The 25,936-nt window shown below is 36.2% G+C and overlaps 1 protein-coding gene across 2 annotated transcripts; it reads left to right on the plus strand.

The window, feature by feature from the left end:
- LOC131958128 (uncharacterized) lies at nucleotides 1–25,927 on the plus strand. Of its 2 annotated transcripts, XM_059323006.1 has the most exons (15): nucleotides 1–101; nucleotides 519–600; nucleotides 2,381–2,453; nucleotides 6,157–6,315; nucleotides 11,307–11,367; nucleotides 13,329–13,423; nucleotides 15,430–15,531; nucleotides 16,613–16,758; nucleotides 17,863–17,905; nucleotides 18,557–18,596; nucleotides 19,292–19,549; nucleotides 21,033–21,160; nucleotides 21,761–21,852; nucleotides 23,064–23,137; nucleotides 25,433–25,927. In XM_059323006.1, the coding sequence occupies exons 1-15, from the start codon at nucleotides 38–40 to the stop codon at nucleotides 25,717–25,719; spliced, it is 1,704 nt and encodes a 567-aa protein (XP_059178989.1). In that variant the 5' UTR covers nucleotides 1–37; the 3' UTR covers nucleotides 25,720–25,927. The 2 variants fall into 2 exon arrangements, with proteins under 2 accessions (XP_059178989.1, XP_059178990.1); XM_059323007.1 differs by lacking the exons at nucleotides 1–101; nucleotides 519–600 and adding an exon at nucleotides 1,180–1,183.
- The last annotated feature ends 9 nt before the right edge of the window (nucleotides 25,928–25,936 follow it).

Here is a 25,936-nt window from a genome sequence, read left to right on the forward strand (position 1 = left end):
CTAGAACTGACAACCGTAAGAGACACATATATAAAAGATGCTTGTGTTAAAACCTCAGTCTTTCTTATTGCCCGTTGGCTTCTGGATGCTGACTTATTTAAGTAAGTGTCGAACAAAGAAAATATAGTTTATATCCATGGCAAACTTGCGTGTCTGGCTCATTGTTGATTTGGAAGAAAATACTATTTTGCCAACAGTAATAACTAACAGACACATTCTAAAATCTAAATCTTTATCTAGGTCTAGATAAATTCTAAATCTTTATCTGATCTAGATCTAGATGATTTAGTCATCATTATAATTCTTAAAATTGCTCGGTTGTTAAATCTTCTATATGGAAAAGTGTATTTAGGTGTTTGTGTGTTGATTTGGGTTTAGAATGTTAGATTTGGATTTTTATATGTTGCTAAGTGGATGCATAAGTCTAATTGTAGATATCAATAGGTTTTTGCTTGTGTATATAGTATATAATATGTGTATGTGCATGTTGACGTCTGTTTTTGTCCTTATTAACAAAGGTCTGTGTGAAGCCCTAACTTTGACACTGGAAGATCTACCACCTCTTATCAACCAGCCTTTCATGCAACACTGTTTCATAGAGTAAGTTTTTTTAACAATACAACACAAATGTTGTGTTTGTTTGATATAACATTCATGCTTCTTAGAGTAAGTTTTTTAATAATACAAATGTTGTATTTGTTTGATTTAACATTCATGCTTCATAGAGTAAGTTTTTTAATAATACAACACAAATGTTGTGTTTGTTTGATTTAACATTCATGCTTCATAGAGTAAGTTTTTTAATAATACAACTCAAATGTTGTGTTTGTTTGATATACCATTCATGCTTCATAGAGTAGGTTTTTTAATAATACAACACAAATGTTGTGTTTGTTTGATTTAACATTCATGCTTCATAGAGTTAGTTTTTTAATAATACAACACAAATGTTGTGTTTGTTTGATTTAACATTCATGCTTCATAGAGTAAGTTTTTTAATAATACAACTCAAATGTTGTATTTGTTTGATTTAACATTCGTGCTTCATGGAGTACGTTTTTTTTAATAATACAACACAAATGTTGTATTTGTTTGATTTAACATTCATGCTTCATATAGTAAATTTTTTACTAATACAACACAAATGTTGTATTTTTTTGATATAACATTCATGCTTCATAGAGTAAGTTTTTTTAATAACACAAATGTTGTATTTGTTTGACATTGCATTCATGCTTTATAGAGGAGGTTTCTTAATAACACAAATGTTGTATTTTTTTATATAACATTCATGCTTAATAGAGTAAGTTCTTTTTCATTTGATAAGGAGATCTATAGATCGAAATAAAATTTGAATGAAATAGTTCATTTCTTCATATTCTAAAATTGGAAGTTGACGCTATAAGTGTTGTGTTCATTCCGTAGTTTAAACATGTGGCATGTGACGTCATTGCTTATTGCGTTCTCTTGTCACAGCCATAAACACTTTTCCATTTGTATAATTAAAAATGTGTTATCTTTTAAAACGATAACTTGAGTAGCCTACTGTTTCAGATATTTTGACGAAATTTCATTAAAAAGCATTATATCGAATGTTATCCGGAAGAGGTATTTAGCTCTATTTCTAGTTCGAAAATATTCTAGAATACCAAAAAACTTGAGTACTGTATTAGTTAGCTAAATGAAATTTCATACATAGGCTTATTATCTTTTAGGCCTCTTTTTTGTGTCCAATATTGAGTGATTTACGGTTACCGGAAGTATCAGTTTACGCTATTTCCGATTTAATACATGCTTTAAAAGTGATTGTTTAATGACAGCTTTAGCAAGAACACACTCAACATAATTACTTTATGGGACATTAGTATGTTCTGCATATAGGGGCCTACTCAACAGAAATACTTTATAAGACATTAATATTTTCTGCATATACTCAACAGAATGACTTTATGGGACATTTGTATTTTCTGCATATACTCAACAGAATGACTTTATGGGATATTTGTATTTTCTGCATATACTCAGCAGAATGACTTTATGGGATATTTGTATTTTCTGCATATACTCAGCAGAATGACTTTATGGGATATTTGAATTTTCTGCATATACTCAACAGAATGGCTTTATGGGACATTTGTATTTTCTGCATATACTCAACAGAATGACTTTATGGGATATTTGTATTTTCTGCATATACTCAACAGAATGACTTTATGGGACATTTGTATTTTCTGCATATACTCAACAGAATGACTTTATGGGACATTTGTATTTTCTGCATATACTCAACAGAATGACTTTATGGGACATTTGTTTTTTCTGCATATACTCAACAGAATGACTTTATGGGATATTTGTATTTTCTGCATATACTCAACAGAATGAATTCTCGGGATATGTCCAGATCTGAAAATGATCATATCAACTTTCAATTATTAAAAGATACAACTGTTGTAAGTAAATGTGTTGTTTAAATGGGGAGTGGGGATGTGGGTGGAATGTTCAAATATCACTCCGCGTGTTTATCTAGTAGGCTTAAAAACGGTCGAGGAAAGTGTCGAGGAAAGTGTCGAGGAAAGTGTCGAGGAAAGTGTCGAGGAAAGTGTCGAGGAAAGTGTCGAGGAAAGTGTCAAGGAAAGTGTCGAGGAAAGTGTCGAGGAAAGTGTCGAGGAAAGTGTCGAGGAAAGTGTCGAGGAAAGTGTCAAGGAAAGTGTCGAGGAAAGTGTCGTGGAAAGTGTCGAGGAAAGTGTCGAGGAAAGTGTCGTGGAAAGTGTCGAGGAAAGTGTCGAGGAAAGTGTCGAGGAAAGTGTCGAGGAAAGTGTCGAGGAAAGTGTCGAGAAAAGTGTCGTGGAAAGTGTCGAGGAAAGTGTCGAGGAAAGTGTCGAGGAAAGTGTCGTGGAAAATGACGTCTTTGAAAACTAAATCTGATATTGTGTTTAACACGCATAAATATGAAAAAAAACTATCAATATTCGAAGGAGTGTGAAATTTGTAACCAGCCTAATTTCGCTTAATCTGGTCGATTGAAAATGCGGAACCACGATGGAATCACTATAGATGATGCAGTGATCTGACAAGAATGGAGGAACCGAACAAACAAAACAACAGAACGGTAAGTTGTTTTTTCCCACGTTTTCTTTAACTTGCTTTCGTCTCTGTCTTTCCAATCAAATCTTGCGATCAAAATTTCTGGCACTTCCCAGTTAGCTAGCGCGCTGAAATTTTCAGGGAAGCTTTGTTTTGGATGACAATAGAATATTCAATTGTTATTATTACTAAATTGATCCATGGAAACATTTTATTGAGCATTTTAGAGCGCTATATAATTGTAGTAAAAACGTGGGGAAAAAGGGACATAACCCAGTAACTGTAATTTGATGAAAACAAGGTTCGGTACTCTCCCTCTATGCTTACTGAGTAGTGTTCACGCGGTGTTTGTGTACAAACAGCCGTAACAACTGGTGGCCAGTATGGGGGAGACGATATGGTCGAGTGGTTGGGTACACGATTGCTATCCCACTCGACACGGGTTCAAATCTATGTGTTCTAGTCAGTAACGTATTCACACAACGTGTTTTTTACGAGTTGTCTTCGTTTACCCAAAAAAAAAAGTGAAAAGATAAAATCGATAGCAAGATTTTAATGCAAACAAACAGACAAAGACTAAAAAGTAGAAAATAATAATCATTAAAAAAGTTTAAAAAAACCCACGTTTTCTGATTGAACTAAAAAGTAGAAAATAAATGCTATACATCACAATAATGCAAGCGATCACTCTACTATAAGCGATCAAAAACGTGGGGCGCCGAAGTAAAAGTTATATTACTATAGATTAGATAATACTATTGACTTTTATTAGGGAGCTTGTAGAGAGTCAACAGTATTAGAAACTGTAAGAAAATCACGGCGCCCCACGTTTTTGATCGCTTATAGTAGAGTGATCGCTTGCATTATTGTGATGTATAGCATTTATTTTCTGCTTTTTAGTTCAATCAGAAAACGTGGGTTTTTTTAAACTTTTTTAATGATTATTATGTGTTTAGTCAGAATGCGGTGTGTTCTAAATACAGTCAGAGATTGGGTGTTTCTCGTTATCTTTTCTTTGCCAACGAACCCATTCTGCTTCATTTTTAAACACATTTTGTTTTGATTTTCCTTGCCGACTAGAGCTATGAACGCTAAGGCGGGTAACAAGGTACATGGTGTGGTAGTATACTAGTGTACATTTTACAGGTGGTGGTAGTATACTAGTGTACATTTTAAAGGTGGTGGTAGTATACTAGTGTACATTTTACAGGTGGTGGTAGGATACTGGTGTACATATTAAAGGTGGTGGTAGGATAATAGCGTACGTTTTACTGGTGGTGGTAGTATACTAGTGTACATTTTACAGGTGGTGGTAGTATACAAGTGTACATTTTAAAGGTGATGGTAACTTTATATTTGCTTATATTTATTTTCCACAAATCCTATTAACAAAATATACAACTAACCCTTTAACTTTCAATTTCCTCAGACATCTGCTACAGTACAAGACAGAAATTTCTGATACTGATAAATTTCCATGAAATAAAAATCACCAGTGACATTGCACAATTAGAAGAAAAGAAAGATCAGATATTTTAAATGCTTTAAATGGGGTGGTCGAGTCGGTAAAGAGCATGGTTCCTAAAACGAAAGTCTCGAGTTCGAACCCTCGGGTAGATGAGACAGCTTGGAACAGCCACTCTTCTAGGAGAGACAACTCCAAATTCTAACAACTGCTGCCTTGCAGTTTGTTCTTGGTTGGACAAAGGCCATGGAAGCAAATCCAATAAAATACTTAAAAAAAAACTTTTTAAAAAACCACGTTTTTCTTGTGGACTAAAAAGTAGAAAATAACTATTTACATACATTTGATGACAAAAAACGTGGGTACGTTCACCATCAAATTTCCCGACCCATCTGCCCGACCCACGTTTTTTGTCATCAAATGTATGTAAATAGTTATTTTCTACTTTTTAGTCCACAAGAAAAACGTGGTTTTTTAAAAAGTTTTTTTTAAGTATTTTATTTTCTCCTTTTTAGTCCGTTGCTACACATGAAAAACGTGGTTTTTAAAAAAGTGTTTATAAATACACGGACTAAAAATCTTGAGCGACCAGGATTCGAACCTGGGTTGTCGCGGCCACAACGCGAAGTACTAACAACTATACGATCACGGCCAGCGCGCTCACATCGATTGGGGCCGAAGTAACTGTGTCATTAGGACTCCAGTCTTGTCGGTATCTTTAGAAATCATGTCCTCAATTTTATGGTCCTTGGGGCGTAATTAAATTAAGCTAATTACGGTCACTAATTGCTAGTTTTTATGATTGCATCTGAAATTGTTAGGCGAAAGTAGCATGCATGCCAAATTTCAGGTCTCTAGAGCAATCAGAAGTGGGCTAATTTTCGATGTCAATTTTAACAACAAACATCCAAACAACCAAACAAACAAACGCGAAGCTGAGTTAAGAAAAACGTTTTAATAAAAAGAAAAGCAGGCTGAAATCGGAGTCTATGGATTAAAAGGCACATAACAAGTTCTCACGTTATATTTATTGGTGTTTGCGGGAATCTATTCCTACACTATAATTAAGAACGAAGAAGAAAAAAATTATCCTTTTTATAAACTTCAATGTTTATCTTCCACTCAATGTTCGTTTAACTCTTGTTTGGCTTATAATAAATTTTGCTTTAATTAAAAACAAACTGCCTTTTGGTTTTTTTTTAATCAATTTTCTTCTTAGGCGGTTACAAATTACCAGCTTTCCACTTAAATGCCGCCCTACCTATCACGCCCTATGTATGCCGCCCTATGAATGCCGCCCTATGTATGCCGCCCTAACTATCATGCCCTAAGTATGCTACCCTATCTATCACGCCCTATGTATGCCGCCCTATCTATCACGCCCTATGTATGCCACCCCATGTATGCCGCCCTATCACGCCCTATTTATTACGCCCTATGTATGCAGCCTTATGTATGCTGCCCTATGTATGCTGCCCTATGTATGCCGCCCTATGTATGCCACCCCATGTATGCCGCCCTATGTATGCCGCCCTATGTATGCCGCCCTATGAATGCCGCCCTATGTATGCCGGCCTAACTATCACGCTCTATGTATCCCACAGGAAAAAACGTGTGAGATCAAAGACTGGGTTTACTGTAACACCGCAGTACCGGAGGAGCCGCCAGCCTTTAGCTGTGGATGCAGCGAGAAAACAATGTCGTCAGACAAATACACGTTTCGGTTTTATTTTTTCTTTACCTCAGTAACTCAAGACGATCACGTAAGTCCTGTTTTACTGTACGTCCTGTTTTACTGTACGTCCTGTTTTACCGTACGTCCTGATTTACTGTACGTCCTGTTTTACTGTACGTCCTGTTTTACCGTACGTCCTGATTTACTGTACGTCCTGTTTTACTGCACGTCCTGTTTTACCGCACGTCCTGTTTTACCGCACGTCCTGTTTTACCGTACGTCCTGATTTACTGTACGTCCTGTTTTACTGCACGTCCTGTTTTACCGCACGTCCTGTTTTACTGCACGTCCTGTTTTACCGTACGTCCTGTTTTACCGTACGTCCTGTTTTACCGTACGTCCTGTTTTACCGTACGTCCTGTTTTACCGTACGTCCTGTTTTACCGTACGTCCTGTTTTACCGTACGTCCTGTTTTACTATACGTCCTGTTTTACTGTACGTCCTGTTTTACCGTACGTCCTGTTTTACTGTACGTCCTGTTTAACTGTACGTCCTGTTTTACTGTACGTCCTGTTTTACCGAACGTCCTATTTTACAGTACGTCCTGTTTTACCGTACGTCATGTTTTACCGTACGTCCTGTTTTACCGTGCGTCCTGTTTTACTGTACGTCCTGTTTTACTGTACGTCCTGTTTTAATGTACGTCCTGTTTTACTGTACGTCTATGACAAATATTTATTGCTGGCAACTTTGTAAACTTGTGTCGTATTTTAAAATAGATGCCATTCTAACATCAATTATTTTACAATGGTTTGCGCAATTTACTAAAAAACAGTGACATAATTAAAAGTAAACAAAATATCACGTGATACACAGCTATACAAACCACGATACGTCATTGCCTACATGCAAGCATACACCTGCCAATATAAGTATAATACCACACATCACCACACTAGACTAGTCGATAATAACTCTGAATGCAATATCTTGAGTTTACATGACGTCGTGTTAAACAGCCTAGTAGCTCTTGTACAGAATCATATCTCATATTGCCAAGTAAACATTAAATGATAGCTTTACACTCGATGATACTTTTTCCTATCGTGATCCTGCTACTAAACAAGGCAACTCCTCCTTAAAATAATACTGTCTTAGTTCGTAACAAACAACTAACTAGCGGACTGCTTGTGACTTTGTGTGTGTGGGGGAGGGGGGGTCGATTGTAAGCGTGCGACGTTGTTGTCGTCAAGTTGGTCAAAATTTGTGACATTGTTGTCGTCAAGTTGGTCAAAATTCGTGACGTTGTTGTCGTCAAGTTGGTCAAAATTCGTGACGTTGTTGTCGTCAAGTTGGTCAAAATTTGTGACGTTGTTGTCGTCAAGTTGGTCAAAATTTGTGACGTTGTTGCCGTCGAGTTGGTTAAAATTTGTGACGTTGTTGCCGTCAAGTTGGTCAAAATTCGTGACGTTGTTGTCGTCAAGTTGGTCAAAATTTGTGACGTTGTTGTCGTCAAGTTGGTCAAAATTCGTGAGGTTGTTGTCGTCAAGTTGGTCAAAATTCGAGAGGTTGTTGTCGTCAAGTTGGTCAAAATTCGTGAGGTTGTTGTCGTCAAGTTGGTCAAAATTCGTTAGGTTGTTGTCGTCAAGTTGGTCAAAATTCGTTAGGTTGTTGTCGTCAAGTTGGTCAAAATTCGTGACGTTGTTGTCGTCAAGTTGGTCAAAATTTGTGACGTTGTTGTCGTCAAGTTGGTCAAAATTTGTGACGTGTTGCCGTCGAGTTGGTCAAAATTTGTGACGTTGTTGCCGTCGAGTTGGTCAAAATTCGTGACGTTGTTGTCGTCAAGTTGGTCAAAATTCGTGAGGTTGTTGTCGTCAAGTTGGTCAAAATTCGTGAGGTTGTTGTCGTCAAGTTGGTCAAAATTCGTGAGGTTGTTGTCGTCAAGCTGGTCAAAATTCGTAAGGTTGTTGTCGTCAAGTTGGTCAAAATTCGTGAGGTTGTTGTCGTCAAGTTGGTCAAAATTCGTGAGGTTGTTGTCGTCAAGTTGGTCAAAATTCGTGAGGTTGTTGTCGTCAAGTTGGTCAAAATTCGTGAGGTTGTTGTCGTCAAGCTGGTCAAAATTCGTAAGGTTGTTGTCGTCAAGTTGGTCAAAATTCGTGAGGTTGTTGTCGTCAAGTTAATCAAAATTCGTTAGGTTGTTGTCGTCGTTGGTCAAAATTCGTGAGGTTGTTGTCGTCGTTGGTCAAAATTCGTGACGTTGTTGTCGTCAAGTTGGTCAAAATTCGTGAGGTTGTTGTCGTCAAGTTGGTCAAAATTCGTGAGGTTGTTGTCGTCAAGCTGGTCAAAATTCGTAAGGTTGTTGTCGTCAAGTTGGTCAAAATTCGTGAGGTTGTTGTCGTCAAGTTGGTCAAAATTCGTGAGGTTGTTGTCGTCAAGTTGGTCAAAATTCGTGAGGTTGTTGTCGTCAAGTTGGTCAAAATTCGTGAGGTTGTTGTCGTCAAGCTGAACAAAATTCGTAAGGTTGTTGTCGTCAAGTTGGTCAAAATTCGTGAGGTTGTTGTCGTCAAGTTAATCAAAATTCGTTAGGTTGTTGTCGTCGTTGGTCAAAATTCGTGAGGTTGTTGTCGTCGTTGGTCAAAATTCGTGACGTTGTTGTCGTCAAGTTGGTCAAAATTCGTGAGGTTGTTGTCGTCAAGTTGGTCAAAATTCGTGAGGTTGTTGTCGTCAAGTTGGTCAAAATTCGTGAGGTTGTTGTCGTCGTTGGTCAAAATTCGTGACGTTGTTGTCGTCAAGTTGGTCAAAATTCGTGACGTTGTTGTCGTCAAGTTGGTCAAAATTCGTGACGTTGTTGTCGTCAAGTTGGTCAAAATTCGTGAGGTTGTTGTCGTCAAGTTGGTCAAAATTCGTGACGTTGTTGCCACCAAGTAGCTCTCCCAATGATATCTTTGCTGGTGATTTGATCAAAGGCATAATAGAAGGGGAAACAGAAACAATATACATCTTTTAAGTTCCGTTTCCAATTTTACAATTTTTATGAACTTACATGAATCTTTATTTAAACTACAAGAGATGACCTATAATAACTTTTAAACTTTATGTTATATATATATATATATATATATATATATATATATATATATATATATATATATATATATATATATATAATTTATATATATTTATAATTTATATATATTTATAATTTATATATATATATAATTTTTATATATATATATATATATATATATATATATATATATATATATATATATATATATAATTATATAATATATATATATATATATATATATATATATATATATATATATATATATAATATATATAAAGCTCAATTCTGTATGTAACTTGTAATATGTAAAGTGTAAAATGTTTGTCGCGGATACTTCAATGGATTTAAGTGTTAGGTTATTAAAGTCCTTATGGTCAAAATTTATGAGTTAAACAATTAATATTGAAAGTGTTGGGAAATAATTTTCATTTTTCAAACTGAAAGTAATAATTGTCGGCATGTTCATTAAACACAAGTTTTAAAAAATATCATCTTTTTCAAAAATTCTAATTATGTCTTTGTTTAGTCCTTTAGCACGTACTTCCCTTTGATAAATTAGGAAAACACAATTACTTCCCTTTATAAAAACATTGCATTAGTGGAAAAGAATTTACTTTTTATTACTTTGTTTTGGTGTTGGGAAAAAATATAATTACATAATTAGCGGGGATTGATCAAGTGCAAATGTTGTAGGTATTTTACGGATAAGCTTGGAGTATTAAAATTGTTCATTAAATTGAAACAGGCGCGTTCGTTTAAGTGAGTGCAAAAGACTATGAATAAGTTGGGGTACTATAGTCGTTTATTAAGCTGAAACAGGCGATTCCGCCCCGGGCTAGACTGTGAGCACTTTGCGTTTATGTTCGCGTTAGTGTTTTCTTTGTGTTTAGGTTGGGTTTGCGTTAGTGGTTGCGTTTTGATTTGGCTCGTTTTTTGTTCTTTCTTTTTTCGTTTTTGTTTGTGTTTTTTTCTTTGGGTTTGTATTTGTGTTTGTGGTTGGTTTTGCGTTTGGATTTGGTTTGTTTTCGTTTGCTTTTTCGTTTGTTTTTTTCTTTGTGTTGGTATTGGTGTTTGTTGTTGTGGTTGGGTTTGTTGTTAGGTTTTCGTTTTCGTTTGTATTTGTAATTGTGTTAGCGTTATGTTTGCGTTTTGTTGTTTTGGTTTTGGTTGGTTGTGGTTTGGGTGGGCAATGCCGGGTTTATGATGATTACTAAACACACAGGTAATGGTCTTTAACAGAAAGGTTTTTCACAGAAGCCAGAGCAGGGCCTGGCCGGGACGGCTAGTATATATATATATATATATATATATATATATATATATATATATATATATATATATATATATATATATATATATATATGTATATAACGTGTGAGTAAATTTTCACTGTAACACAACATGACACAATATCACGACCTAACAAACTTCTACCCGCTGAAGTTTGCATTTTTTGCCACGTAATTTTACAAAGCTATTCAGATTCCCAAATCCATTCCTCCCGATAATTCAATGTACTACCTCCGCACTACACTGAAATAATAATTACCTATTCTTACTCCACATAGAACTAATTATTAGAGTTTATTTTACGCCACACATAACTAATAATTAGAGTTTATTTTACTCCACATACAACTAATTATTAGAGTTTATTTGACTCTAAATAAAAATATTTACTAGAGTTTATTTTACTCCGCATACAACTAATTATTAGAGTTTATTTGACTCCACATACAACTAATCATTAGAGTTTATTTTAACCGACATATAACTCTTTGACTCCACATACAACTAATCATTAGAGTTTACTTTAACCGACATATAACTATTTGACTCCACATGCAACTAATCATTAGAGTTTACTTTAACCGACATATAACTATTTGACTCCACATACAACTAATCATTAGAGTTTATTTTAACCGACATATAACTATTTGACTCCACATACAACTAATCATTAGAGTTTATTTTAACCGACATATAACTTTTTGACTCCACACAGGATAAATTTGTAGTCTGTCAGTGGGCACAGCTAACGGAGCGGCAACAGATTGCCGTAGTTGGTGAGTTTCATTTAATTTAGCCTTACGTTAAATCTAACGTTTAACTGTGCGTGAAGTTTAAATGAAATTATATTTAAAGTAAAAGTTTCCCTTTCCAACCTGACGGTCTATGGGGCAAGTGAAGTAGAGTTCACTTGTTTCTGTGACCTCGGAGTGGGACGGAGTGGTCTAGCGTTAGAGAGCTGGACTGCTAACTCGTAAGTCTTGAGTTCGAATCCGGTTCAAGTCAGTAGGCCGTCCCTGAGTCCACCCAACTCCTTTTAGGGAAAGTAAAGGCGGCTGGGCATAGAGCTGACCACACTATCTCTTCATATGCCGAGGTCACAGATACAAGTGAACTCTACTTCACTCGCCTCATTGACCGTCAGGTTTGAAAGGCAAACTTTACTTTTTTATATTTAAAATAACATCGAACTAATATTTATTTAAATATATTTTTCAGTATACATTTTTGTAAACGTTTCAAATTTAACTTGAAATCTGCAATTACAAGTTTCCTAAGAGTAAATAATGAAAAATAAGTTGATAAGCTCTGTTAAATGTTAATAATAAAGTCTATGTTGTAAATGTTACGTAGATACTACGATATATTTTTAAAAGTTCCCTGAATTGGTTAAGGCAACCTACTTTAGTCCACACGCAACCATTTGTTTTTGTGGCTTCCTCTTTACTTTTTACTTTCTCCTGTTCAGAATAATAATATAAAGAAAGTATTGTAATCGAGCACAAAATTTGAACAAAATTTCGTGCAGTTTTAAATCCCCCCCCCCCCACTTTATGTATAAAGGCAATATAAAGTATCTATTGAAATCTTGTGAAATCTTAATCGAGATTTTAATTTTTTTTTTTAAATTTACTTTTAATGACCTTCCTGAACCTAAAAAAACTTACTTAGTTTTTCAATTTTCTTCGTCAGTGTTTGCATGATAACTTGACTGTACCAGTTTAGTGGACCAAATTTCATATGTGTATTATTTCTAGTTTGTATTTTTATTCTAACATGTGGGCGATTTACGGTACAAGGAAGTGGTTACTACACTTCCGATATCCCAAATGTCTGTAATACGCGTCAACTTTCTAAAGAATTTTTTAAACCGAAAGTGGTTGGCCTTACTTTTCTCTATTTCTAAAGGAACACAATAACTAGAGCCCTCCATTATACGGAAGTGGTACTAGAAAAAATAAGCATTATTCGTTTCAGATATGTAAATATAATTGCATGCATATGTATAAGATTATATTCTCTTAATTCTGTCAAATTTGGAGCCATTTTTGTTAAGCGGAAATAGTGCTTAACTCTACTTCCGTTTTTCTTTTCAAAAAAAAAAAAAAGATAATTTCTACCGGACTGATTTTTCTCAACTTTTCCTGCATTCTTACATTCTCGTATACGGAATTAGTAGTCGAACATATACCCTTTGGGGGTCATCCATAAATGACGTCACGCTTTTTTGACGCTTTTTACCTCCCCCCTCCCCTCCGTCACACGTCGTCACAAAAAGCCAGACCCCCCCCCCCCCTAAAATGACGTCACACCTCAACCTACAACCCCCCTCAAAATTGCAGTTGAATTTTTTAAAAACATCGATATTTTTCCAAAATCTTGTCTAAACTATTACAATTTATTAAAACAGTTATCTATAACGCGAAATAACGTCTAAAATTCGTTTTCTAACATTGCTTTTTTATAATGCAAAAATGTGACGTCGCAACATCTGACCCCCCCCCCTCCCCCTCATCACACATCGTCACAAAATTACGGACCCCCCTCCCCCCTACGAGTGTGACGTCATTTATGGATGACCCCCCTGACCAGTTACAATTATTAACAACTAAAACAAAATCGATATTTTGAGTTAATACATTTAGATAAACAGAGAAGTAAAATAATAATGAAATTAACAAAAAAATCATACGAGCACCTGAAACAAATTGTACACTATGTTTCTTTATCTCTGCAGATTTCACGAAGAAACCGGAAAGAAAAATCTTCATGTGTGACGGCAAAGAGGGGACTCTGGATTGGGAGTTCAATCCTTTTAAAAGATCAATCATAGTAAGGTGGCAGATGTTGGTGACGTTAGTGTTAAAAATAAATAAATCGTGACGTCATTCCCCCCCCCCCAGAATTATCGATATCTATCTATATATATAATTCTCTTCTGGGAGCCTTTAGAAAACAAGCTACAAGCGCGCCTTACAGCCCCCTCTCTTCCTCTCTATCGCTACCACCCCCCCCCCCCCCACCCCCTCACATGGCCTGGTGAGCTGTGGTTCACGCTGTTTACATTTTACAATCATAGAGACGGGTTTGGTGACGGCTATTAGGGGCAGATAATTTAGTTTGAAACGATTTTAAACTTAGAGGAGGTAACTAAGAGGAGGCTGCTTTCACGTGGGGGGGGGGGGGGGAAGGGGGGTTTAGTGTTTTTAAGCAATTTTTTTCAGTGGCAGCATTGGTACTGTCGAATTAAAAAATTATGAATTACTGAAAAGTAGAAAAAAACAACTAAATAGCGGCGTATGATATGCCGCGGGTCGGCTCGTATGTTATAATAATTGGGTTAAACTTGAGATACATCTGACTGTGTAGTAAATACTTCGAACCCAGCACCTCAGCAAAAATTAGTACATTAAAATATTCCAATTTACATGTTTTCACACAAAAAAATTATATATAAAAATATTTCAATTTACAATTCGTTTTAAAACAAAAATATAGTACACTTAAATATTCCATTTTACATGTTTTCTCACACACAAAAATAATATATAAATATATTTCAATTTACAACATGTTAGTATTTACTTGTGATCATACGTTATACGGGAGCCTATTTGACTATAATCTGAGCACAGCCACTAAGTTTCCTACAATTGTTAAAACATTAAAATATTTGGATGAAAATGAACTCGATACGTTTTTAAAAGAAACTTTCACTTTCTACTTTTCTCGTATACGAAGTATAGAGGAAGTATTGTAATCGTGCAAAGAAATCGAGATTTTCAAAAACCTCGACGTTTTAATACTCAATGCGTCGGAAAACTTAGTTTTGTAATTTTGTCAATATGTCTGTGTGTGTGTCTCTCTCTCTGTCTCTCTCTCTGTCTCTCTCTCTGCCTCTCTCTCTCTTTCTCTCCCTCTCTGTCTTTCTCTCTCTATCTCTCTCTCTCTCATGTACGAGATTCTATTCTTTTTAAAAGTTTGAGTAGGTATTAATTGATAAAAAATCGTATTCGAGGAATATTCGAGAGAGTTGAGGGTAGGTCACCCCCGCTCTATTGACACTCCCCATATTTTGTGCTCTATTGACACCCCCCATATTTTGTGCTCTATTGACACTCCCCATATTTTGTGCTCTATTGACACTCCCCATATGTTGTGCTCTATTGACATTCCCCATATGTTGTGCTCTATTGACACTCCCCATATTTTGTCCTCTATTGACACCCCCCATATTTTGTGCTCTATTGACACCCCCCATATTTTGTGCTCTATTGACAATCCCCATATTTAGTGCACTATTGACACTCCCCATATTTTGTGCTCTATTGACACTCCCCATATTTGGTGCACTATTGACACTCCCCATATTTTGTGCTCTATTGACACTCCCCATATTTGGTGCACTATTGACACTCCCCATATTTTGTGCTCTATTGACACTCCCCATATTTGGTGCACTATTGACACTCCCCATATTTGGTGCACTATTGACACTCCCCATATTTTGTGCTCTATTGACACTCCCCATATGTTGTGCTCTATTGACACTCCCCATATTTGGTGCACTATTGACACTCCCCATATTTTGTGCTCTATTGACACTCCCCATATTTTGTGCTCTATTGACACTCCCCATATTTTGTCCTCTATTGACACTCCCCATATTTTGTGCTCTATTGACACCCCATATTTTGTGCTCTATTGACACTCCCCATATTTTGTGCTCTATTGACACCCCCCATATTTTGTGCTCTATTGACACCCCCCATATTTTGTGCTCTATTGATACTCCCCATATTTTGTGCTCTATTGACACTCCCCATATTTTGTGCCAGGAAAACTACGCCGTGAGAGAGATCACGTGGACAGCGCTGGCCAGCCGCGAAAAGAGCCAAATCGTCATGGCCAAGGAGATATATAACCAACGAAACAGCAAGGTAAATTTTATAATAACAAATTTATAATCAACGAAACAGCAAGGTAAACTTTATAATAAGAGATATATAACCAACGAAACAGCAAGGTAAACTGAGATATATAACCAACGAAACAGCAAGGTAAACTGAGCTATATAACTAACGAAACAGTAAAGTAAACTGAGATATATAACCAACGAAACAGCAAGGTAAACTTTTTAATAAGAGATATATAACCAACGAAACAGCAAGGTAAACTGAGATATATAATCAACGAAACAGCAAGGTAAACTGAGATATATAACCAACGAAACAGCAAGGTAAACTGAGATATATAACCAACGAAACAGCAAGGTAAACTGAGATTATATAACCAACAAAACAGCAAGGTAAACTTTATAATAAGAGATATTTAACCAACGAAACAGCAAGGTAAACTGAGATATATAACCAACGAAACAGCAAGGTAAACTTGATGCGTTTCGGTATAACTTGTTCATATTACGTTTACATCTTTTGCACTGAGAAGGAATATAGATTTTAACTATTACTTTCTTGGTTTATCGATTTAAAATATTTTTTTACATTATGCTCATCGGGTTAGAGATTTTAAAACTAAATTTATGCCGTCAAGGGGATAAAGGTTGTCAGTAATTTTTAGGTTTATGTTTTGAGGAAAAGCGTAGACAGTAATTTTTACGCTTAGCTTTAGGTTTTGAGGAAAAGCGTCGACAGTAACTTTTAGGATTAGGTTTTGGTTTTGAGGAAAAGCGTCGACAGTAATTTTTTAGGATTAGGTTTAGGTTTTGAGGAAAAGCGTAGACAGTAATTTTTAGGATAAGGTTTAGGTTTTGAGGTAAATTGGTGAAAGGTGAAGAATTCCTGGTACTATGTGCTGTAAGGGCTTGTGGTTTTGATTCTCGTTTATCGTACAAAAGTTGTCTGTTCCCATTTGGCTTAAAATTTCTAGAGTGAAGTTGCAATTATTATTAATCTAATAGGTAATGGCAATAGCTTACTCTGAAACAAGACGGTGGATTAGCATTAATCTGGATTAAATGTTTCCACACCTCGTGAATCCACATGGTTGAATCTGTTTCAGGGCACATTCGCAAGGGACGGCCACGACCGTTGTAGGATTGTCGCAGCCACCGGGGAAGGCATCCCAAAACTCGAGATCTTCGGGGTGACTGATGAAGACAGCCGTGAGATCCGCATCAAGCTGGAGTTCTTTCAGGACCAAAAACAGTTGGTCCATTCTTTTTTCTTGTTCAAAATTTTGTTTAAACCTCATAAGTTACAACGTCGAAATGATATTGTGCAAATAATTTTAAAAATATTGTACAAAAAAAATTTAATACAACAATTATTGTGAGCTTCGGAGTCAATGGCCTCAGTGGCGCATAACCAGTTGACACGTATAATTAATTTTGCTGGAGGGGATCTATTCCAACACTAAAATTAAGAACGAAGAAGAAGAAGATTCTGAGCTTAACTTGACACAAAAAAAAAAGATGTAATTTTGTGGCAAAATCAAGTGCATTACTTTTTGCAACAAAGTGTAGATGGTTATAAAGAAAAATGATAGCTGTATTCCATGACTGAATTTAACAAGTCAGGGCCGAGTTCAAAGACAGGGGGGGGGGGTCGCTAGAAATGACATCAGACATTCTCTTTATGTCCTGCTCGACTCAAAGCGATAAAATGGGGTGATATGGTCAAGTGATAGAGCGCTCGTCTCAAGTTCGGATCTTGGACATGAGTCTGTGGTTTATCCAGCTTAGGTTCAAGTAAATGCGACTGATAATAGTAATGACCACACCATATCTTCATATGCCGTGGTCACGAAATAGATTAACTCTACTTCATCTATCCCATCGATCGTCAGGTACGAAAAATGAAAATTAACTTACTGATTATTTGATATACGGGTACATTTATGTTTTTCAAAATATAAAAACAGCATTTCAGAGAGCACATCTCCATAATAGATAGAAGACAAAATTTTTCAAAGACAAAATATTCCGAAGACAAAATAAAGTGCAGGCAAAATATCATAAAATTAACATATCGCAAGGAAAATACATCTCCGAAATGATCAAAATATAATCTGCATTGTGAATATATACTTAGCCATTTGCTTTATACATTACTAAACATAATTTAAACGAAACTTTAAAAAAATAACTATAATGTAAAGCAGGTTTTGATGTCGAATTTTTATTGTGTGCAATAAAATTATTTAAAAACAAATGGTATGATTAATTATCAACGCTTTAAAAATTAAAAAAAAATAAATGCCCTTGTTTTTTTAGTTGAGTATGTTTTTTTTTTATCTATTCCATTGTGTAGCAACAAGAGATCACTAAAAGGCAGATATGTGGGCAGTCACCAGGTACGTTGTTTGGTTTCATATTCGGGTCATATTCGGGTCATATTCGGGTCATATTCGGGTCATATTCGGGCCATATTCGGGTCATATTCGGGTCATATTCGGGTCATATTCGGGTCATATTCGGGTCATATTCGGGTCATATTCGGGTCATATTCGGGTCATATTCGGGTCATATTCGGGTCATATCCGGGTCGGGTTTGATGTCAATTATAAGTGTATGGTGTTGTAACAAACTGAACAACATTTCACATATTGCCTATAGCATCCTATTCTTTTGATATACCGTACAGAGTTTCTTCCAGGCATCTCTTCGGGAGGGCGAAGCCCCCCCCCCCCCCCGAACGAAATGAAATTTATATAATTTATATAGAAAATATATACTATTAGCAGCGTCCGCCCCCCGAAGAAAGTTTACCGCCCCCCCCCCCCCCCCCCCCCCCCGAAGATTTCAAGTGCCCCCCCTTCCCCCGGAGAAAAAAGTCTGGAAGAAACACTGATACCCTCTGTGATATATTATCTGGAATAGGAATTATGATGCCTCCATTTTCGCATATTTATTTACAAATAAATTTTCAAACCAAAAAAAAAATTTCGAGGAACTATGATTTAGTAAACTTATTGTAATAAATTATCATTTTTTTTTCTTTTCAGAAATACCACAATCAGAGTATAGATTTGTCTAGTATTTTAGGTATGCGTCACATATTTATATTATTGACAGTAAACACATTTAATCATAGGTTAATACGCCTTGCAATTTATTGTTTATTGATTCAAAGCAGTGTAAAATTTAATGACAGGTACATTGCCTAAAACAATTGATAACTTCATATTCATGGTAGTCCTAAACTTAAACAACTAGGTACATTACCATCATCTTACCTTTTTTGTACGCACGACAAATGGGTCCGCTACAGAAAGCTCACTCCAATATTGTTGGTCTCACAATGCGCAACATGTCACATTTTTATAACACAATTGTAGCTATTTCAACTCACATTTTATATCACAATTGATGCTCTTTCAACTGTCACATTTATATATCACAATTGATGCTCTTTCAACTCACATTTTTATATCACCATTGATGCTCTTTCAACTCACATTTTTATATCACAATTGATGCTCTTTCAACTGTCACATTTATATATCACAATTGATGCTCTTTCAACTCAAATTTTTATATCACCATTGATGCTCTTTCAACTCACATTTTTATATCACAATTGATGCTCTTTCAACTGTCACATTTATATATCACAATTGATGCTCTTTCAACTCACATTTTTATATAACAACTGATGCTCTTTCAACTCACATTTTTATGTAACAACTGATGCTCTTTCAACTGTCGCATTGTTATATCACAATTGATGCTCTTGTCAGTTCCGGCCCAAGGGGATCCGGGGGCCGCGGTGGAGCCGACCACTGTACAGACTCCAGAACCTACAACCCCTGCTCCTACAACTCCTGCCCCGACAACCACGCCTACACCAACCACAACCCCTACCACGACGCCAACAACCACACCTACCACAACTCCCACCACCACAACTAAGACTACAACAACACCAAAGCCAGTGAGATACATCCCCAGCGATTTACCACACTTTATAGAAGACACCGTTGAACTTATTGTCACCAGTAAGTAAATATGTCTCTCACCTGTAAGTACAGTGTTGATATGTCTCTTACCTGTAAGTACAGTGTTGATATGTCTCTCACCTGTAAGTACAGTGTTGATATGTCTCTCACCTGTAAGTACAGTGTTGATATGTCTCTCACCTGTAAGTACAGTGTCAATATGTCTCTCACCTGTAAGTACAATGTTGATATGTCTCTCACCTGTAAGTACAGTGTCAATATGTCTCTCACCTGTAAGTACAGTCTTAATATGTATCTCACCTGTAAGTACAGTGTTGATATGTCTCTCACCTGTAAGTACAGTGTTGATATGTCTCTCACCTGTAAGGTAAGTACAGTGTTGATATGTCTCTCACCTGTAAGTACAGTGTTGATATGTCTCTCACCTGTAAGGTAAGTACAGTGTTGATATGTCTCTCAACTGTAAGGTAAGTACAGTGTTGATATGTTTCTCACCTGTAAGTACAGTGTTGATATGTTTCTCACCTGTAAGTACAGTGTCAACATGTCTCTCACCTGTAAGTACAGTGTTGATATGTCTCTCACCTGTAAGGTAAGTACAGTGTTGATATGTCTCTCACCTGTAAGGTAAGTACAGTGTTGATATGTCTCTCACCTGTAAGTACAGTGTTGATATGTCTCTCAACTGTAAGGTAAGTACAGTGTTGATATGTCTCTCACCTGTAAGTACAGTGTTGATATGTCTCTCACCTGTAAGTACAGTGTTGATATGTCTCTCACCTGTAAGTACAGTGTTGATATGTCTCTCACCTGTAAGTACAGTGTTGATATGTCTCTCACCTGTAAGGTAAGTACAGTGTTGATATGTCTCTCACCTGTAAGTACAGTGTTGATATGTCTCTCATCTGTAAGTACAGTGTTGATATGTCTCTCACCTGTAAGTACAGTGTTGATATGTCTCTCACCTGTAAGTACAGTGTTATGTCTCTCACCTGTAAGTACAGTGTTGATATGTCTCTCACCTGTAAGTACAGTGTTGATATGTCTCTCACCTGTAAGTACAGTGTTGATATGTCTCTCACCTGTAAGTACAGTGTTATGTCTCTCACCTGTAAGTACAGTGTTGATATTTCTCTCACCTGTAAGTACAGTGTTGATATGTCTCTCACCTGTAAGTACAGTGTTATGTCTCTCACCTGTAAGTACAGTGTTGATATGTCTCTCATCTGTAAGTACAGTGTTGATATGTCTCTCACCTGTAAGTACAATGTTGATATGTCTCTCAACTGAAAGTACAGTGTCAATATGTCTCTCACCTGCAAATACAGTGTCTATATGTCTCTCACCTGTAACTATAGTGTCAACATGTCGCTCACCTGTAAGTACAGTGTCAACATGCCTCTTACCTTAAATATTGATAATGAAGTGTAAATACTGTCCCTTGTAAGGACCCCATCTAGCCATACAACACATATTGTATAAATAGTAACAAAATGTTTTACTGATTTTCCTACCTTGTCAGAGCCCCCTTCCAAAGACATACAAATTACATTGGAGGGTCACAAGTCACTTACTGGAAGCTTTATTTTGAGTTGTGAAATCAGGAACATGCCAAACTTTGGCACGCCAAAAGTGAACACAACTATATGGGTGAGTCTGTTAACATTACAATTTGGGTGAGTGTAATATGTTTACATTACAAGCTGGATGAGTCTAATACGTTAACATTACAAACTGGGTTAGTCTTTTAACATTACAATCTGGGTGAGTGTAATATATTAACATTACAGTGACGGTCAAATATGTTAACATTACAATATGGGTGTGCCTAATATGTTAACATTACAGTCTTGGTCAGTCTAATATATTAACATTACAATTGCTAAAAACTAATTGCTAAAAAAAAGATAACGGTAATTGAACGAAATCATTTACGTCTTTTAATCAGTGTGTGCATTTAATACGGTGTTGCGTCGATTGATGTATAAATTTGTTTTTTATAAAGGCTAGCAGTTATAAAAGTTAAACCTTCTCTAAATAACTTAAATATATGTCTTATTCACGAGGCCCTAATTGAGTCAATGTCGGAAGAAATAAATGATTCACATTACGCTGGACAAATCACACTAAGCATTTAGTCTCTATGTATTTAACAAAGTGTCAATATAAACATACATTTACAAAAAGACGCATGTTTTATAATTACTAGCCACGACAGAATACTTGATTGCATGTTTGTTTTCTCCGTAGATGGGTGAAAAGTCCATAGCCAGCAAAAATGATAAGAGCAAGCTTAGCCACAGCGAAGAATCCGCCACGGCTAACACCAACTTTTCTTGTGGGTGAGTCAAAACTTTTGGCGTTATACAACAACTTTTCTTGTGGGTGAGTCATAACTTTGGTTATCACACACCAATTTTCTTGTGGGTGAGTCATAACTTTGGTTATCACACACCAATTTTCTTGTGGGTGAGTCATAACTTTGGTTATCACACATTAACTTTTCTTGTGGGTGAGTCATAACTTTGGGCGTCATACACCTACTTTTCTTGTGGGTGAGTCAAAACTTTGGTTATCACACACCAACTTTTCGTGTGGGTGAGTCATAACTTTGGTTATCACACACCAACTTTTCTTGTGTGTGAGTCTCAACTTTGGGCGTCATTCGCCAATTTTTTTATGAGGTTGGGTAACACCCTTGTGTCAGTATCTTGGGCGTGCGGATAAAATAAAAAGGACTTGGCTAATGTTATTTTTCAGTTTAAACGATTGTCCTTTTCTTATCGCATTGCGGTATACCTTTAGATTAGTCCCCCTCCATCTAAGTTTGCCTCACTTTGATATTAAATTAATGTGTCAACATGAAGGAGTCCTCTTTGTTAATTGGTTTTTAGATGAGCAATCCAAGGTGATCTAGATCTTCAAACTGAGGCAGTTTATTTTCAATCTTGGGCCCAACCAGAGGCGTAGCGAGGGGGGGGGGGACATATGTCCCCGGGCGCCGACCTTAGGGGGGGGGGCGCCAAAATGGGTTGGAAAAACAAATTGAAAGTTTGAGGGGGGGTGTGGAAATGAAAAGTTCGAGGGAGGGGGGTGCAAATCGAAAGTATGAGGGGGGGTGCAAATCAAAAGTTCAAGGGGGTGCAAATCGAAAGTTTGTCCCCGGGCGCCGGGAAGGGTCGCTACGCCTCTGGGCCCAACATACATTGTCTAACGAAAATATTTTGATAACACCATTATTACATGTGTCTGAATTTAATAGTAAATGTATTTATATCTTTTTTAATTAAATACAAATAAGAATATATATGAATTAAACTACTACACTATGTTAGAGAACAAATCTATTTTATAAATCTTTTATTTCTAAATTATGAATGAAATAAGGGCCTACGTTAAAAACTTGAGATGTTTTCTCCAGTTACGCCAAGTGTTCTAAATCTAATAGGATTCTTTCAGGGCTTTGATTCCCACGTTTTGAGATAGACATGAATGTTTAAAGAAATGTATGAAGGTACAGTTGTTAAAACTTGATATTTTTTATTTGAACCAGACTTGAGGGCGAGGCACTAAGATGTTTAGCACCTGACGACAAGAGACGGCAAAAGCAATACATCTCAACTAAAAGTAATTTGTTTTGTTTTTTACGGATACATTTTTTGGTCTCTACTGGTATGTGCGGGATTATTGTGTTTATTTTAATGCACTATTTTAACAACTGGATTTAAAATTTCAAGATATAAAACAGAATTGGTTTTTCTTAAGTTTAAGTTCATTACTGTTTCAAATGGTGCAGATTTGGTGGGATCATTGTCTTTCTTTTGCTAGATAAACGCTGATTTTAATAAAAATTATAGTTACATTACTATTAAACAAAATCGAATAGAAAAATAAAGCGCGAAGGAATAAAAAAAAAATGTATCGTTTGTATCGCGAAATCAAATAAAAGTGGATTTTTAAAATGCATTACAAAAACGTTTTAATAAAAAGTTTTACTATAAGTAAGCACTAAAACAGGAGAAAATAAATTATTTTCCTTAAATATGTAATTAAATAAGTGAAAAGAAAAGCAAGGGTCGCTATTTATTATTTATTGAATATTTTTACTAGAATTTAAGAATGAACCCATGCTTATGTTTTAGACATTCATATAGTAGTTCATTATTATCTATTTAAAGATGATAATTTATTATCTCCTCTTTATATCACAACTAGCCGTCCCGACCAGGCTTTGCACTGGCTTTTGTGAAAAACGTATCCGTAATGTAACGTCACTTGTGTGTTTATTTAGCCTCACGTGTCCGAGTTTATGGAATATATTGCAGTTCCAAATAATGTCTATTTGCAAATATCAACATTTGAGAAAATATATAACCATATACTTAACTCTAAACCAAACCATGACCACAACTAAACACACACACAACCATAAGCATAAAAGAACATATACATAGACATAAATCCTCTTCATTCCTCGTATTTCTATGTCTAAAAACAGATAAACACTGACATAAACCCTAACCCTCCCCACAATCACAAACAAATAACACAAACATCAACAACAAAAAAGGCAACCCCCACCACAATCTCAGCCATTTTTATATTTAATCTTTATATCTCAATAGATATTAGAATGCGCCCATTACCTAAACAAGTATAAAATGTGCCCATTACCTCAACATGTATACAAATGTGCCCATTACCTACACATGTATACAAGTATTCACATTACCTCAACATATATACAAATGTGCCCATTACCTCAACATGTATACAAATGTGCCCATTACCTCAACATGTATGTAAATATGCCCATTACCTAAACATGTACATACATGTTCCTATTACCTCAACATGTATACAAATGTGCCCATTACCTACACATGTATACAAGTATTCACATTACCTCAACATATATACAAATGTGCCCATTACCTCAACATGTATACAAATGTGCCCATTACCTCAACATGTATGTAAATATGCCCATTACCTAAACATGTACATACATGTTCCTATTACCTCAACATGTATACAAATGTGCCCGTTAGCTAAACATGTATACATATGCGTTCATTACCTACACATGTATAAAATGTGCTCATTGCCTCAACATGTATACAAATGTGCCCATTACCTCAACATGTATACAAGTGTTCACATTACCTCAACATGTATACAAATGTGCCTATTACCTAAACATGTATACCATTGTGCCCATTACCTCAACATGCATACAAATGTGCCCATTACCTCGACATGTATAAAATGTGCCCATTACCTCAACATGTATACAAGTGTTCACATTACCTCAACATGTATACAAATGTGCCCATTACCTAAACATGTATACCATTGTGCCCATTACCTAAACATGCATACATATGTGCCCATTACCTCGACATGTATAAAATGTGCCCATTACCTCAACGTGCATACAATTGTGCCCATTACCTCAACATGTATAAAATGTGCCCATTACCTCAACATGTATACAAGTGTTCACATTACCTCAACATGTATACAAATGTGCCCATTACCTAAACATGTATACCATTGTGCCCATTACCTCAACATGCATACATATGTGCCCATTACCTCGACATGTATAAAATGTGCCCATTACCTCAACGTGCATACAATTGTGCCCATTACCTCAACATGTATAAAATGTGCCCATTATCTCAACATGTATACAAGTGTTCACATTACCTCATCATGTATACAAATGTGCCCATTACCTAAACATGTATACATATGTGCCCATTACCTCGACATGTATAAAATGTGCCCATAACCTCAACATGTATACAAATGTGCCCATAATCTCAACATGTATACAAATGTGCCCATTACCTCAACATGTATACAAATGTGCCCATAACCGTAACATGTGTACAAATGTGCCCATAACCTCAACAGATATCCAAATGGACCAAAACGTCAAAGAGAGCATCGACCCAGCAGTCATCTTGTACGGTCTCGAGAATTCGTGGTGCGTCATCCTAATGATCTGGGCCGTCTCTCTGATGCTGGAGCACGTACAAACTCTCATCCTCATTGAGAAGAAGAAGGCCCTCAAAGCCGAACAGAAGGCGCTGAAACAACTCAAGGAAAGAAATAAAGCTAAAACTGATGCACTTAAACAGTATAATAAGGCGCTAGCAGCTAAGTCAGGGCCGCCGGCAGATAAAGCGGCAAATCCTTAGGGCTGGACCACCTTTAGACAAGGTGACAAATTCCTTAAGTTTAAGGCTGGACCACCTTTAGACAAGGTGACAAATTCCTTAAGTTTAAGGCTGGACCACCTTTAGACAAGGTGACAAATTCCTTAAATTTAAGGCTGGACCACCTTCAGACAAGGTGACAAATTCCTTAAGTTTAAGGCTGGACCACCTTTAGACAAGGTGACAAATTCCTTAAGTT

Source organism: Physella acuta, unplaced genomic scaffold, assembly GCF_028476545.2.
Source record: "Physella acuta isolate Inbredline_101_S28 unplaced genomic scaffold, ASM2847654v3 ptg001294l, whole genome shotgun sequence".
NCBI lineage: Eukaryota > Metazoa > Mollusca > Gastropoda > Physidae > Physella > Physella acuta.